The sequence below is a fragment of the Rhincodon typus genome, chromosome 6 (assembly GCF_021869965.1).
Source record: "Rhincodon typus isolate 14 chromosome 6, sRhiTyp1.1, whole genome shotgun sequence".
NCBI lineage: Eukaryota > Metazoa > Chordata > Chondrichthyes > Orectolobiformes > Rhincodontidae > Rhincodon > Rhincodon typus.
Window position 1 is genome coordinate 26,045,338 of NC_063337.1, and position 16,099 is coordinate 26,061,436.

The 16,099-nt window shown below is 38.1% G+C and overlaps 1 protein-coding gene across 1 annotated transcript in view; it reads left to right on the forward strand.

Moving 5' to 3' along the window:
- The window catches only part of LOC109912753 (short transient receptor potential channel 4-like), a 53,488-nt gene extending 45,717 nt beyond the window's left edge, over positions 1–7,771 (forward strand). The window contains exons 4-8 of the mRNA XM_048598313.1: positions 205–400; positions 944–1,150; positions 1,276–1,317; positions 6,197–6,286; positions 6,933–7,771. Of these exons, the coding sequence (XP_048454270.1) occupies positions 205–400; positions 944–1,150; positions 1,276–1,317; positions 6,197–6,286; positions 6,933–7,688 (1,291 nt within the window). The 3' untranslated portion in view covers positions 7,689–7,771. The remainder of the gene's footprint in view (positions 1–204; positions 401–943; positions 1,151–1,275; positions 1,318–6,196; positions 6,287–6,932) is intronic.
- The last annotated feature ends 8,328 nt before the right edge of the window (positions 7,772–16,099 follow it).

Below are 16,099 nucleotides of genomic sequence, written 5' to 3' on the forward strand. Positions count from 1 at the left end.
GAAACGTCCGCTTTCCTGCTCCTCTGATGCTGCTTGGTCTGCTGTGTTCATCCAGCTCTACACCTTGTTATCTCAGATTCTCCAGCATTGGCAGTTCCTACTATCTCGTGATTTTAATGAGTTGCAGAATAGACTCAAGGGGCTAAATGACCTACTGCTATTCCTGCACCTGTCATGCTCATAAGTTCTGGTTCTTCTTTGCAGGCTATTTGAAACTCTTCAGTCACTGTTTTGGTCAATATTTGGTCTTATTAACCTATATGTGACAAATGTGAAGGCTCGTCATGAATTCACGGAGTTTGTAGGTGCCACTATGTTTGGAACATACAATGTTATCTCGCTTGTGGTTTTGCTCAATATGCTGATAGCTATGATGAACAATTCCTACCAACTTATTGCGGTGAGTTCTTCCTGAATACCTTCTGCTGTTAAAAAGAGAATTAGTTTAAAAATGATGACGTGTTTCATACAAGAGACTACATATAAACCAAGGAGTACTTATTAACTATAAGAATGTGCATTCGGGCAGATTGCTATTTAAAAGAGAAATGACTATTTCCAATATGACCCACTTGATCATTTTTGCTAGTAACCAAAATATTGACCTGTGTGTCTGTTTTATATATAGACCATGCTGTGTACATTTCCAGTACTTTACATTTTATTTATGCTTAAGCTAAACCAATTCGAATTTGCAGTTCTGAAGATGTCAAAATTGAGTTACCATATAGATTTAAAATATGATTGAAAATTAAATTCAACAAAAAATTAAAAATACATAATTAACATGAGCTGAATGAACATTTATTTCTTTAGTGACAGTTTCAACACCTGTTTATATTTAAATGATGAAATATAAATTTGAGTGGAGGATTGCAATTCATGCAGATCCGAGCAGAACCAGGTACAAATGTGACCATTGAAATTTGTTTGATTTGTTCAGGACCATGCAGATATTGAGTGGAAATTTGCAAGGACAAAGCTGTGGATGAGCTATTTTGAAGAAGGTGGAACTCTTCCAACCCCTTTTAACATTATTCCAAGTCCAAAGTCTGTGTGGTATTTAATAAAATGGATGCGAAGACATTTATGCTTTAAAATTCTCTGCAAACAAAAGCGAAGGAAACCTGAAAGTCTTGGCTCTCTCGGGGTAAGTAATTTATTTTCTTCCTGCATATTTTGTCGCATTTTGATACCAAAGTGGTAAAACACTGTTTGCATTTTCACAGCATATTGCTTTATTTATTCAATTGTATGTTTTATCTTCTTTTCAAGAGGAGGGCAGCTAACAATCTGAGGCGAAATCATCAGTACCAAGTAAGGAAATTTTAAAATACATTTAGTTTTTTTTTTTGCAACAGTTAAATTTTAAAAATGAATCTAAGTTTTCTGATCATACAATGCCAGGTGAGAATACAAGATGTGAGGAAACCACATTATGGCTACAAAGAAATTAATTGAATGGGCAATATGGTAGCAGCTGAAGTGTTGTTTTTATTTGTTCATGGGATTTGGCATCACTGATTAGCTGAGTATTTTTAACCTATCTCTAATTGCCTTGGAAAAAGTGGTGGTGAACTGTCTTCTATAATTGCTACAACCTTTTGGGTGTAAGGCATCAAGATTGCTGTTAAAATGGAAGTTCCAGGATTTTGACCATTAACGGTGAAGAAATGGTGATATACTTCCAATTGAGGATGGTATATGACTTGAAGAGAAACATGTTTGCAATGGTGTTCCCATGCATCTCTTCCCATTGTCTTTTAAGGTGGTAATGGTTGTGGATTTGGGAGGTGCTGTCAAAAGAAGTTTGGTAAGTTAGGGGTAATGCATCTTGTAGCTCATGCACACTGCTGCCACTCTATATTGTAGGTGAAGGGAGTTAATGGTGAAGGTGGTGCATGAAGTGCCAGTCAAGCTGGCTGCTTTGTCCTGGATGGTTGTGAATTTCGTGAATGTTGTGGATCTGTAGCCATCCAGGCAAGTGGAGAGTATTCCATCACACTGGAATCTTGTCCTTGTAGATGGTGAACAGGTATGGGTGGGTGGTGGACGACTCAGGTAATGAGTCACTGATCTTAGAATTCCTAGTCTCTGACCTATTTTTGTAGCCACAGTATTTATATGTCTGGTCAGTTCAGTTCCTAGTCAGTGGTAATCCCCAGAATGTTAATGAAGGGAAGAGTGCGGTTATTCAGTTTGACTTTAAGAACAGAAAGTCAGAATATTTTCTTAAAGTTGAGAATCTTGTAAGTATTGACATTCAGAGAGACTTGGGTGTACTGTTACAAGAAACATAAAATTTTCGCATGTATTGCACAGAAAGCAATTGGGAAGGCAAATGGCATGTTGACCTTATTGCAAGGGTATTAGAGCACAAGAATAAGAGACTATTCTTAGAACAAGTGTTCTTTACTAGTTTAATATGAAAGAAATTATTGCCCCCTTGTCACCATTATGTTAAGAGAGCAAATAATCCCAGAGGTCCCTCATGGACATACAGTCTTCCAGTTTGGAGATCAGTTGATCTGCTGCGTATTCAAGTATCCTGTAGCCAAGGGGCTGCAGTAGTGTGCTTAATGTTCACCCAGGGCCAACTGTCTTCATATTAATGAACATTGGCCCTTCAAGTAGATTTGACATCCTGTCAGAACCAAGAGTTAATCAACTGATTCAATCACAGCAGAGATACATGTCAACACCATTGAGGTTGGTGTAGCTCAAACTTTCTGCAACTGAAACAATCTTTTCATTCCCCCCTCACCCACATTTTCAGCTTCACCTGAAAATATGTATCTTAGAACCTGACTGCATTCCTTTCCCTTGAGATCAATGAATAACCTCTGACCCATGCAAGAACATATACCCGATCCAAAAGACACCTTACTTCAACCTCTACCATGGTCCATCTCCAACCCCACTTACCTACACTTGACAAAATCTTCATTTGTGGTTTTATCATTTCCAGACTTGATCTCTCTCACTTTTTACTTGACGGTGACCCATATTCCACCCTAGACAGATTCTAACTCCTCCGGTAACCACATTCCACCCTGCACTGACATTCATTCAACTTTCAACTCTGCCCCCAACACACTACAGTAGTTTCAGTGCCCTCCTTGACCTCGCCCCACCCTACATCTGCAGTATTCTTGAGCACTAAATTGCTTCATGTGCCTTATTTTTTAACTATCATTCTGTGATTCTTACATCCAGTGCAACACTTGCGCCAGAGTGATCCTTCAGTCATAACATGATTGAGCCCTCTACCTTCTAATATATTTTCCTACTTTTACCAATTCTCTGAAAATGTACCTCTTTATCTACACCTTAGTCACCTCTCCATCCCTCCTTCATGCTTGATATCCACTCCTCTTTTACACTGCAGCACTGATGATTCATTAGATTAGTGGGACTATGTAAATGCAGTGTAATGTTTAGCTTAAGGAGCACTGCAAGTTATGTAAATAGAATAAGAGCAGAATCGTGACTTTCAATCGTTAGACCATATGGCAATACAATTTAGAAGCTAATACAATGCCAGAATACAAAGCCTGAATAATAAAACCTGCAGAAATTTTGCATAGATTTACAATCTGCTCATCAGATCCGAAATTGAGTATTTGTTCGAAAGCAAAATGCTGCAGATGCTGGAAATCTACAATAAAAACAGGAAAAGCTGGAAATGCTCAAACAGAATCTGTAGAGAGAGAAATAGAGCCAATGACTAGATTCAATGAATCCTATTAGTGTGAGAATTATCACAGAAGCCAGGAGGATAGAATTGGAAGTATCTGCAACAGATTCCAGACATCGTGAAAACTGTCTTCAGTTAAGTTATGAGAAGGAAGGGTCTGATGAGGGAAACCCAGGTCATCAGTGAACTGCTTAAAACCACTGGATAGACTTGTGCTCTCTTTGCTGGTGGTGAGCTTAGAGGTGGCAAAGGCATTTACTTAGGCAGGATGGTAGCTTGCCTCAACCCTGCCCCTGCCTCGCTTCCACCTAAATTAAGTTCTGGGAGGGAAGGCCCTTAATTAAAATTTCTTCTCCACCGCCAATTGAGATTAACTCAGTGTCAGATGGACATATTGATATGGGCCATGAGCCCTCAGTGTTTGATTGAGAGACTGTACATTTAGGTAGCGGCTCCTATTAAGGGTCACCCTACCTGTTCTTTGCAGATGATTCTCCTGACTCCCTCTCCTTGCAACACCCACTTCCCAGCAATGACTTACCTGTGGTCTGGGTCACTCTGTGATCCTGGACTCTGTTGTCTATCCTTCGAACAGCAACCAAGGCTTCCCCTGTGGCAGTGAGCCTGCTGGCCTCTGATTGGACAGCAATTCTCAACAGGCAAGACAGCCACTGTTGGGGTCTTAACTCCAGGGGAAGCCCCTGCAGATGGCCTTGCTACTGCCTGTTGGCTTGTGCAGTGGCAGGCCTTCCTGAAAAGTGACTCTTCAGGAGACGTTCCTGGTGCTTCACCAAGATTCTGCCCACTTCCCTTGAGCCTTCTTGAATTTGGTGCTGACTCAGGGAATTAATTGGTGTTGTATGGCTGGGTGTGTTTTCCAGGGGTTACCCAGCAAGCCATGTTGGATTTCCCTACATGTAGCCTCAGGGCACTAGTAAAGTGGCTGATGGATACTCAATCACATTAAACCTTCCCTGCTAATGACATTCCTGCTAGTTCTCCATCTAATGCGGGAGACTGCATCACTGGAACAAAATCCAACCCAATGTTTCAGGTTGATTACGAGCCTTCATCCTGACGACATTAAAGCCTCTAATGTAAGATTGGAGGTTATTTTCATTCCTGTTGCCCATCCTCAAATACTCAGCCGTTCCAGCAGACATTTAAGGGTCAAGGACATATCTGTGACTCCAACCCCACAGCTAGGGCTGGCAGATTTCCTTCCCGGAAGGGATTAATGAACGAGGTGATGGATTTTTACAAAAGTTGATGATTTCACATTGGCCATTACTGAGACTAGCTTTCAATTCCAGATATTATTAATTGAATTTTCACCCCACTAGTTGCCCTTCTGTGATTTGATTCTATATCTGAGCAGTAACCTGTGCCTTTTGATTACTAGTTCAGAAACTCATATTATCACTGTCTTCCCCGAAATATAAATCTGGACTAGATCACCCTTTAGAACAAGGAATTAGGAAAGCTCATAGAATCTTTATGATTTACCACAGTGGAGTTGAATACAAAAGTAGGGAAGTTATGCTTCAGTTACTTAGGGCACTGGTGAAGCCACATCTGGAGTATTGTCCATCGGATTAGTCACCTTATTTAAGGAAGATGAAGATGCAGGCAGATTGGATGCAGTTCAGGGAAGGTTTACCAGACTATTGCCTGGAGGATTGTGTTATCAGGAAATGTTGGACAGGCTAAGCTTGTACCACTGGTGTTTGAAAAGTAAAAGGTGACTTGATTGAAACATATGACATTTGAGTCATCATAGAGAGAATGTTTCCTTCTTTGGGAGAATCTAGAACTTGGGGTTGCTGTTTAAGAATCAGGGGTCATCCATCTAAAACAGATCAAGCAATTTTTTTCCACTAAGAATCATAAGTCTTTGCAACTCGTTCCCTGAAAAGGTGATGGAAGCCAAGACCTTGAATATTTTTAAGGCAAAGGTAGACAGATTCGTGTTAAGCAATTGAATGGAACGTTATTGAGAATAAGCGGGAATGCAGATTTGAGGTTACAATCAAATCAGCCATGATCTTTTTGTTTGGTGAAGCAAGCTTGAGGGGCAGAATGGCCTACTCCTCCTAATTCATATGTTCATATGGATGGGTGTGCAGCCATTGGTTGTGCACAATCCTTACATGGAGAATACCCTACTCATGATAATCACTGGGAGCAAAGAACTGTAATGCTATTCCAGCATAATTGATGAATATATTTTTTGTGCACATCCACTAAATTAGCATTTTCTCCCAACAGCCATGATTTCTCTGATCTCCGGCTCATAAAGTAAATGGCATCTTAGCCACGTGTACACCAAAGAGATATAATGAAAACCTTTTATTAATATGTTTATGATTAATATTTAATATAATGGCAATGGTGCACTAACATAATAATTTGTTGAAAAGTGCTTACAATCTGATATTGAGCTTTTTTTTTTGATTTGTAAAGTGAACTGGTTCTGATTTTGCCTGTTTTGTCTTCCAGGAAGTTATAAGGAATTTGGTAAAAAGGTATGTTGCTGCAATGATCAGAGATGCCAAAACTGAAGAAGGGCTGACTGAAGAGAATTTCAAGGTAAATTTCTCACTGTTGTTTGCCAAATGCAGTACTTGGAAAAAGAATTGCAGTGACGGCTGCAATAATTTAAAAGTCGGCAACATTGACAGCAGTTGAAGGAAACTATGGTATAATAGCACCAGAAAAAAAGTTTGTAAAATCTCTAACAAGAACAGAAATGCTATTAGTTCAGACTGTTACCATGTCTACCTTTTACCTACTGGAAATGAAAGTAAGAAATCTTCAGTAATCTGAATTATAAAGTAATTGACTAGCATGGCATCACCAATTTAGAATTGTTAAAAATATGTCTATGCAACTGATGGATGTATATAGATTATATCTGTAATGCCTCAGGAAGTCAGTCACTGTGGAAAAATATATTAGGTATAAACTGCTAAAGAGGACCTTTTACATTGTTATTTCTACTATTACCTGAAGTTCATTTGCACGCTGACTGCCCAGTGTTGTTGAGAAACGTCTAGTTTTCTTGATTATTACTAATCTAGTAGATGAGTGCTAATAAGGAAGTTTTAATGTTAATTGGCAAACAGATATTTTTAGATCATGTTGTTGAAATATTAAATATTAGCGAATATTAGCAAATATTGTGCTTTGGCATCATTGCGTACTTTAAAATAAATGACTTTTGCTGTGGTTATAGGAGCTGAAACAGGATATTTCTAGTTTCCGCTATGAAGTCTTGGGTCTTCTGAAAGGAAACAAACTTCCTGGTAAACAGGCCACTGCCTTCAGCACAGCATCTCGGATTTCAGATCCAAATGAAGTTTTTAAGGTAGAGGATCGAACAGATGACCACATGACTGTGTCAACGAAGAAAATAACGTGTACAAATGAACAGAAGAACAAGCTAAGTTTCTATGATTTGACATCTTTAGTTTATCCGAAGACAATGTCGAAATTGTCAGATACTCCGGCAGCATGTAACAACATGAGCAATGGGTCCACGCCTAAAGCAACTGATATATCCAAGGAAAAGCAAAACAATAAAAGTGTTGTTAAAGACTCAATCAAAAATTTGGGATTCTTTCGAAAAAGAACAAAAACATGCAATGCAGAGCAGAACAGCAATAGGATTTACACAGTTTCTGAGGAAATTACCCAAGAGGAAGGCCTTCTCAGAAACAAAGAAAGCAACTGTGAGGGTAAGAGAGACTTGGACCAAATGGTAGTGAGTGAGACTGACTCAGACATAAAAGACCTAAAAGTGAATAGCACATGGAAGCCAGAAACAGAAGAAAAGATGCATGTACTTTCGCAAAAACAGCCTCCAGATGGCAACACCAGTGCTCACGCATTAGAAACAACAGAGGATACTCTGTCAAATGATTCAGGGAATGAAGACAGTGCAACTCAATGGACTGTGACACAGGGTGATTATGTGACAACTAGATTATAATAGTATTTATTTTGCAGATTGCTTTTAAGAATAATAATAAAGGAATTATATTGAGAAGACATTGTAAACCCTCATATTAGCAATGCTTGTTTCTTTAAGTTATTGATTATTTTATCAATGCTCCTGCGTGAGTCTGGAAGACTCTGGAACAATGTAGTTGACAATCTCTAATTTATATGGGTAGAAATCAGGGAGGAACAGTTGATATTTCCTAAGAAATATTGCAGCCATTGAAAGTGGAAGACAAAATTCCAGCTGTAGTACCCAATGTTTTAGCCTTGTTTTCCATTACTAAGCTTGACATAAAATTCAATATAAAATTCTGTCAATTATTTTTCAGGTGATGCATATACACCACTTGTAAGTATGTAGCCGGAGACAGTACTAGAAATGTTGATGTCGTTTCTAATTTTTTGGATATGATTTGGCCCTAGCACCAAATCAGGAGCACAATGCAAATGTGCAGCATCGGATTTGCTAACATCATTAGCTAAATGTCATAGTATAAAACTAAGCACAAACATTTACTTAAATATATCATTGTAGTATGATCAGTAGACCACTCAGCTCCTCAGGCATATTCTGCCATTCAGTTAAATCATTGCTGATTTATATCTCAGCTATATTTGCCCCTTTGCTACAAATTTCTTGTTTTTTTGAGCTAATAAAAACTTATTTTTCCCAGCCTGAAGTCACCAGTCGTCCCAACATCTGCAGCAAATTTGGAGAAGAGCTCCAAATATCCCCCACCCCTCTGAGTAAATTGCTTCTCAATTGCACTGCTAAATGGCTTAGCTGTCATTTTCAGATTATGTTCTTTATTTCCCATATTAAGGGGTTAAAATATACATAACTAGCCTATCAAATTATTTTAACATTTTCGCCACCTCATTGAGATCACACCTTAATCTGTATTGAAGTACATAAATGCCACATTTCTGCAACATTTCCTTATAGCTTGAGCTTCCAACAATATTTTTTTGAACAGAATGAAGATTGGTTTTGAATCTGGTACTGTATTATGTTCCACAACAACAGATTGTTAATATGTTATAGTAAAGGATTCAGGTCTTAAATTGAAATTGTAGCAGAAATATTTGGGGATGCAGAGCAAGCATAGAAGCAGTGACTTGGATCTTGATCTGTTTCAACCAGATTTCTGCTTCTTTATGGGGAGCCAATGGCCTAGTGGTATTATTGCTAGACTGTTAATATGGAGACCCTGGGTTTGAATCCTGTCACAGCAGATGGTGGAATTTGAATTCAATAAATAGAATTAAGAGTCTAATGATGACCATGAATCCATTGCCAATTGTTGGAAAAACCCATCTGGTTCACTAATGTCCTTTAGGAAGAAAACTGCCATCCTTACCTGGTCTGGCCTACATGTGACTCCAAGCCCACAGTAATGTGGTTGACTCTGAACTGCCCTCTGGGCAATTAGGGATGGGCAATAAATGCTGCCCCTGCCAGCGACGCCCTCATCCCATGAATGAATAAAAGATGTCCGTAAAGACAATTTCTGTTGGCAATGAGGCCATGTTCCCCAACTCATTCTCCTGTCATACCATCACTGTTGATGGTATACTTTCTGCACAGGGTCCCACAGTGTCATATTCAAATAGGGATCAATGTGAGAAATAATTCCTGGTGCAGTTATTGGTGTAAGTTCCTACTCCATCAATGAAATACTTCTCTCTCTGCAATTTGGGCAGCATTAATGTAAATACAAATAGTAGGCAGAAGCCCTACCCTGTCCACAGCATTTCTAACTAAAATGTTGACATTCGTAAAAATTCTTAATCTATTGTATATAATTCCTAGCCCAAACTTTGGCAACATGAATATTTTCCTGAATACTGGTGCATAAGAAATACACCTTCGAAGGTGCATTATAAATTAATTTATTTGCATTATAAATGTTTGGTTAGAGGTAGGATTAGAAAATTAAATAATTATTTATTTTCCCCAATTACCACTTGCATTATCCTTACTTGCTGCCTTCATTCAGTTGTTCCATTAATTTATTGAATTTGATTGAAGTTACTTCAGGAGGAATGAATTTTCCTCTACAGGATAGGTCTTCCTGCTGACTTCACATAAGATGGAGATACCAAGAATCTTGACAATTCAGACATGGCAGTAGTCATGTCTAAATCATAGTCAAAATTGGAGTGAAACTCCATATTGGGCATATGTCCAGTGCACAAATACTGGAGTTACTGGACTATCTGATATATTTGGTATGTCCTCAGTATTCACTCTGGATTCCCTGAAGTCTAACAGCATCAAATAAAATTTATGTAAGGAAATTTGCTACTTATCATCTACTACCTTCCCTCCACTGATGAATTAGTAATTTTGTATGTTGAAAATCACTTGGAAGAAGCACTGTTTATAGCAAGGACACAGAATACGCTCTGGATGAGAAACTTTAATGTGAAACAAAAGTGACACATTGACTTAACTATTGAATAAACTGTCTGAGTCCCAAAGAACAGAGCTTCACAGTAAATTGCTCCATTAATGAGTACTGAAATACTGATACATTAAAATACTAGTGCAGGTTAAATGATTATTGATGTCCATGTACATACGGATCTCTACCACTGTCTTTTAATGTGCAATAGCTTAGTATAAATTTTAAAACGCTGTCCAAGTTCTAACAATGAATAATTTTGCGTAGTATCCAGGAAACCAATTGAAGAAGAACTCTGCATGTCATTCCAAAACAGTTCCTTTAACCATTAAACCAATACCCAGGAAACTATCTTAATTCTGCATAATATATCATAGCCCTAAAATAGGGCTCATCACCTGGAATTTTCATGGGAATTTTCTTGATGATCCATAATGCTGGCAGGAGAACAGTGAATTCCTGCACAAATTCCACTGAATATATACATTTGGTCATCAGTAAAATAACTGAGGGAGGTCAAGATTTATAATTCTAGCACACTGTGCATTCATTTTTAATTAATGAATTGTTCTATAATTGACAAATTTTGGCAGTTTCAGCTTGCAGAGGCCTTAAGTTTTACTGAAATAATGAAGCAGGAGCTAGGATTTAGTAAAAGGTGTCTTAATGTTACTGATGTAAATTGGAAATGAGATACAATACTAAAGTTAGCACTAATTTTATCACTTTTTTGTGTAATTTGGTAGAATTTATGTTTTCAATACTTGCGATCCTCACTTGAATTGTATTTTTTTTAAAAAAGCTGTTAATCTAAGTTCCTTCAAAGGTGCTGGTATTTAAAGAGAAACCTAAACCATCTAAATCAGTGCTAAACTGTCATATATAATTATTGCACTGCTGTTGGCTAAAAACACATTTTCTAATTTCTGCCTCAGTATTATAATATATAATTTAATGTAATTTATGATCAGCAGCTGAGCTGCACAGTTTACTGTGGCAATCTCATCTTAACTTTGTGATTTAATGTTTTATTCTTAAAACTAGGTAACTGAAGTACCAAGAGTTGAATCATGTTCATTCATGAACAGTGCAGAACTTAATACCATGGCTCTGAAGTTGACCAATAGAGTAAACAGGGAATAAATGTTAACACACTCATTTAATGTTCCTGTCTTCAGAACCTGAATAGATGCATTAACCACTTTAAAATAAACGGACTAACTCCTTACATACTCCCTGGTAGTTAAAAAACAATAAAATGCACTTTTGCATTTGGCTAGGGTTAAACCTGCATTGCTCTGTTAGTAACTGGTCATCAATTTATATAATATGAACATTAAGTGCATGCCCTCCTGAACTTAAAATGCATTCTGCACACCAAAACCAAGTGGATTCTTCTGTCAAATACAGTAAATGATAACAGCTATCAGCCCTTTGGCACTTTCCACAAGAAGGTCTGCATTCTCTCTTTTATCAACAAGTAAAAGTGCCTTAAATTCTACCCTCTGTTGTGCACCTTGCTGTAAGATTCCAACTTGACATTTGTTGTAAGCATTAAGGACTTTTCAAACTGTAAATGTAATGATAATGTTGGCTCACTGTTTGATTCCATTTAATAAGAGATTGCATTTTCTTATTCCCTACATCACTCTCACTAATGTTGCCTGTCTACCACTACTTTACATGCATCGACTTGTTGGTTCAATAATATACATAACTTTTTATTAGATTTTGACCAAACCACATTAGTGACTATTATTCATCACACAGGTTTCTAATAAAAATCAGCATGTTGTGAACTTTCTGTATATTGTATTTTAAAAAAATGGCATTTATACAGCACTTTACCACATCTCTCAGAATTATCCCAAAAGTGCTTCATATCCAATAAATTATTTTGAAGAGCAATGAATATTGTTTTGTGAACAAGCACAAATACTTTCTAATAATTTCTGTGTTAGATCATAACTTTAAAAGCACCAAGCTAAATTTTTGGTATTTTCAACAGTTTAGCTGTAGCTCTGATCATTAACTTGTCTGAGTTGCATTTTGTAAAAACAGTAAAAGTGGTCATGGTGTTCAAAACATTTAGTATGAAATTAAGATTGGTAACATCCACCATCTGGATGTTCTTAAACCTCCAATGTCTCATGCACATCCTCACTTCCAGATCACGTTGATGAGTGTGTCAACATGCAGACATTGAGCAGACGCTGGAAGAATGCAGGGCAGGCAGATCATGGCATCGATCAGTACACAGTGTTAATTTGGTGTCCATGTTATGACTGAAATGGGAGGAGAATGCTACAGTCATTTAGCCACGCTACACCAAGGGTCACAACAAATAATTTAACATCTTACCCAGTTCCTGATTTCGATAATCATGTGCTTTGTCTATATTAGTCTTAAAATAAAACCTGAAGACCTAGCTAGTAAAAAATGTTGGCATATACATACTTGAGTCTTCTGGATCCTCTCATGTCCTGCTTCAGGAATTTTGTTACAAACTTTTAATATCTCTTGATGATATTTGGATGGTATCACTATCTGGTGAGCCACCATCCTATCATCATCCTAGATTTGTGAGGAGGCCTCCAATTCCTCATTACAATTCCATTTTTAATATAATAGCGTTTTGTAACTCACCTTGCTTCACCTTGAGCTGATTGTGTCACTTTACTGATTTCTGATTAAGTCTCAACAAACTGTTTCAGAGAAGACTTAGTGACCATTTCCTTAAGATTATCCAAATTCTCAAAAAAAGTTTCAGGTAGCCTGTCTATGGTGCAAATTGGACTTCTTGACAATGAAATTTGTTTAGCCATTGTTCAGGTTATAGCACAAAAAGGATAAGTTTCTATATCTGGAAAATAATGTCCTGCATTTGCTCTTGTCTGCTGGACCTCCCATGGCCTCTTCATCACTACTGGGAAAACTTCTGCTAAATTGTTCCCTTGGAGAAGGTCAACTTAATCTAGATGTAAGCTTTGGGTTATTCCAGCAGTTACGATTCCAGATGTTATGTCACATTCCAGGGCATCCGATGCATAAGTATAGTTGTATATACACCCTGCAACTACCATTCAGCAAAACCATGACATTCATGTAACACTCTAATGGAAAAGTCATACCTTCCCCAGAAAAAATAGTTTATGTGCCTCCTGTAACCCTTAATGTGTTTACAGATTTTCTAACCGCATTTGAGGAGTAAGGAGTTATCTTGCTCATGAGAAGAGCCCTCCATAACTCGGGTGTCTTGTTTCCTTTTGCCACTTTCACACTGGTGTTTGTACGGTACTTGGTCTCACAGCTGTATGTGGAACTGTAACTTGGTCTGCTGTACTGTCACTCAGATTTCATTTCTCTGCATTGATCTAGTATACCCGAATAAGTCCCATGGATTTTCTCCACAACTTGTAACAATAAGAGTGGGGGGTGGGGGCAGACAGTGGAAACATTTCATACATCACTTCCACTCTCAGTATGTTCCTTTTTGGCCTGAAGAGATGCTAGAGTGTTCCCGATTGTTTTCACATCTCTGGCTACTTGCCTTTTTTCACCTTCCCACCAATTCTTCATGTGATTATAGGGATTTTGGTAACAGGGTTTGAATTTGTGAACCACATTGTAAGGCATCTCATGTGGTTGCCTTGCTCTTACAAACTTCTGGTTCGGTCTGTGAGCTCCTACTGACAGAGGAAGTGAATTTTTAAATTCTTCCAAGAGACTTATTTCAGTAGGGTCTTGAATAGTCTTCACTCTTCATATCTGCATCCAACAATCACAATTGGTTTGCTTCACTGTCAAACTCCAGGAGTCTGCTATGTCTACTTGCAGATATTCTAAAATTTCTGCCTGTAAACCTCAGGAACCACTCATTCACACCGAAAACAACCTTATGAAGCCTCCTCAGAATGTAAAATTTAAACCTTAGCCACTCTTCCAACCAGCCAGTACTGCTTGAGAAGTGTTGAGCTTCTTTTCTCCACCTCATCTGCTTAGGTATCTGTTCAAAAATAAATGTTTAAAAATGTCTCTGTGTCCCTATCATTGTATTTTAAAGGTTTGCATGAATTTAACAGATCACAACTTTATTTTAGGTTGGACTTCGATTTTTCCTCATGCGAATATTCCCTGGAGTCAAATTCGCTATTTTTTAGTTCGTGCTTCTTAAGCCAATATTCCCCCTCTTGCTCTTCTCTTTCCTGCCTCTTCTTTTTCCTTTTCTTGTTCTCATTGCAATTTTAGTTCCAGCTTCCTAAATGATTTATTTCTCACGGTTTCTCTGAAGTGATTCTCTTTCTCAAGTTCAACCTTTTATTTTAATCTCTCTCTTGCTGGTTAGTTTGAGTTCTTTTTATTTTCTTGTCTAGGTTTCATCAGCTGCAATTGAATTTTCACTAAGTCAATTGAATCGCCAACAGGATTACCTTTCCTCCTTTCAAATTTCACAATCACCCAAATTATGTCTGCTTTCCTAACACTTCCTTTCAATTGTAACTTCAACTTGTCCACTAATCCTAGTAGCTTAGCCTTGGTTGCTTTTTGTAAATTACCCAGAGATAAATCTTCCATCTGATATTCCAGCAAGAAAAACCTTATCAGCTGCCAGTCTTTTTGGTTTAATAATGCTTTTCCATTTATCCATCTCCAATTACAATTACTCCCAATTAAATGTTGTCAGCATTCGGTAACCAAGCAACTTTGTTATAACTGAAACGGGAGAGTGCAACTCTTCCATGTTCCCACTACCCCAAAACATGAATGTAATTATATTATTCAGCAGCTGACAGTGCTAACCATATGCTTTCTCTATTTAACTTGTATGCAACAGAAATTGCTTGAGAAACTCAGGTCTGGCAGCATTTGTGAAGATTCAGCAAACTTAACATTTCAAGTCCAGTGACGACTCTTCAGAGCAAGTCTAAAAAAGGGTCTGAGAAATCGAAATGTTAACTCTGTTTTCGCTTCACAAATGCTGCCGGACTTGCTGAGTTTCTCCAGCAACTTCTGTGTTATGTTTGTTTCAGATCTCTAGCATCTGCAGTTCTTTGTTTCATTTTAGATTTATGAGAAACCCAGTTGTTTGATGTTTTTATGCTACTAATAATTTTGTATTTGTTGATTTTTAGGGAAAACAATGGTATAGTGGTAATGCTCTGGGGTTCGAATCCCACCTGGAAATATGCAAAGCAAACCTGGAATTAAAAGAATAATGGTAACCATCAAGCCATTGTCAATTGTTATAAATACACATCCGCCTCATCATCTTTCAGTTTTTATTCTGCTTCATCATTGTTCTTTTGGGAAGGAAATCTGCCATCGTATCTAATCTAGTCTTATAGGTGACTTCAGACGTAACAATATGGGTGACTATCAGCTGCCCTCTGAAATGTTCTAGTAGGCCATTCAGTTGTAGCAAACTGCTAAAAAATATCAAAAAAGGAATGAAACCAGCTGGAACACTTTGCAGCAACCTAGACACTGGAAAATGTAATAGCCAACTCACCCCTGATGGCCTGGCAATGTCCTCGATACTAATACCTTGGAGATTGTGCCAAAATTGAGAAAGCTGCCTCATAGAATGATCAAACAGCAGTTTGGCATAGTCATACTCATGGATTTGTACCTTACAGTGTCCTATTCATCACCCTTGCCAGCCCTGGGTATGTCCTCTCCCACCAGCAAGGCAAACTCAGCAGAGGTGATGGCACAGTGGTATACAGTCAGTAGGGAGCTTTCAACATTGACAATGGACCCATGAAGTCTAATGGCTCCACGTGAAGCATGGCAAGGAAACCGCCTCCTTACCACTAGGCCCCAACACCTCCCCCCCCCCCCCCCACTCTAAACACACATACCCACACATATACAAACACACGTGTATGCACCCTCTGCTGATAAATCAGTATGCCTCCATGTTAAGCATCACTTGGACAAAGCACTGACAGTGGCATGTATTCTGGCTGAGGATTACAATGATTATCACCAA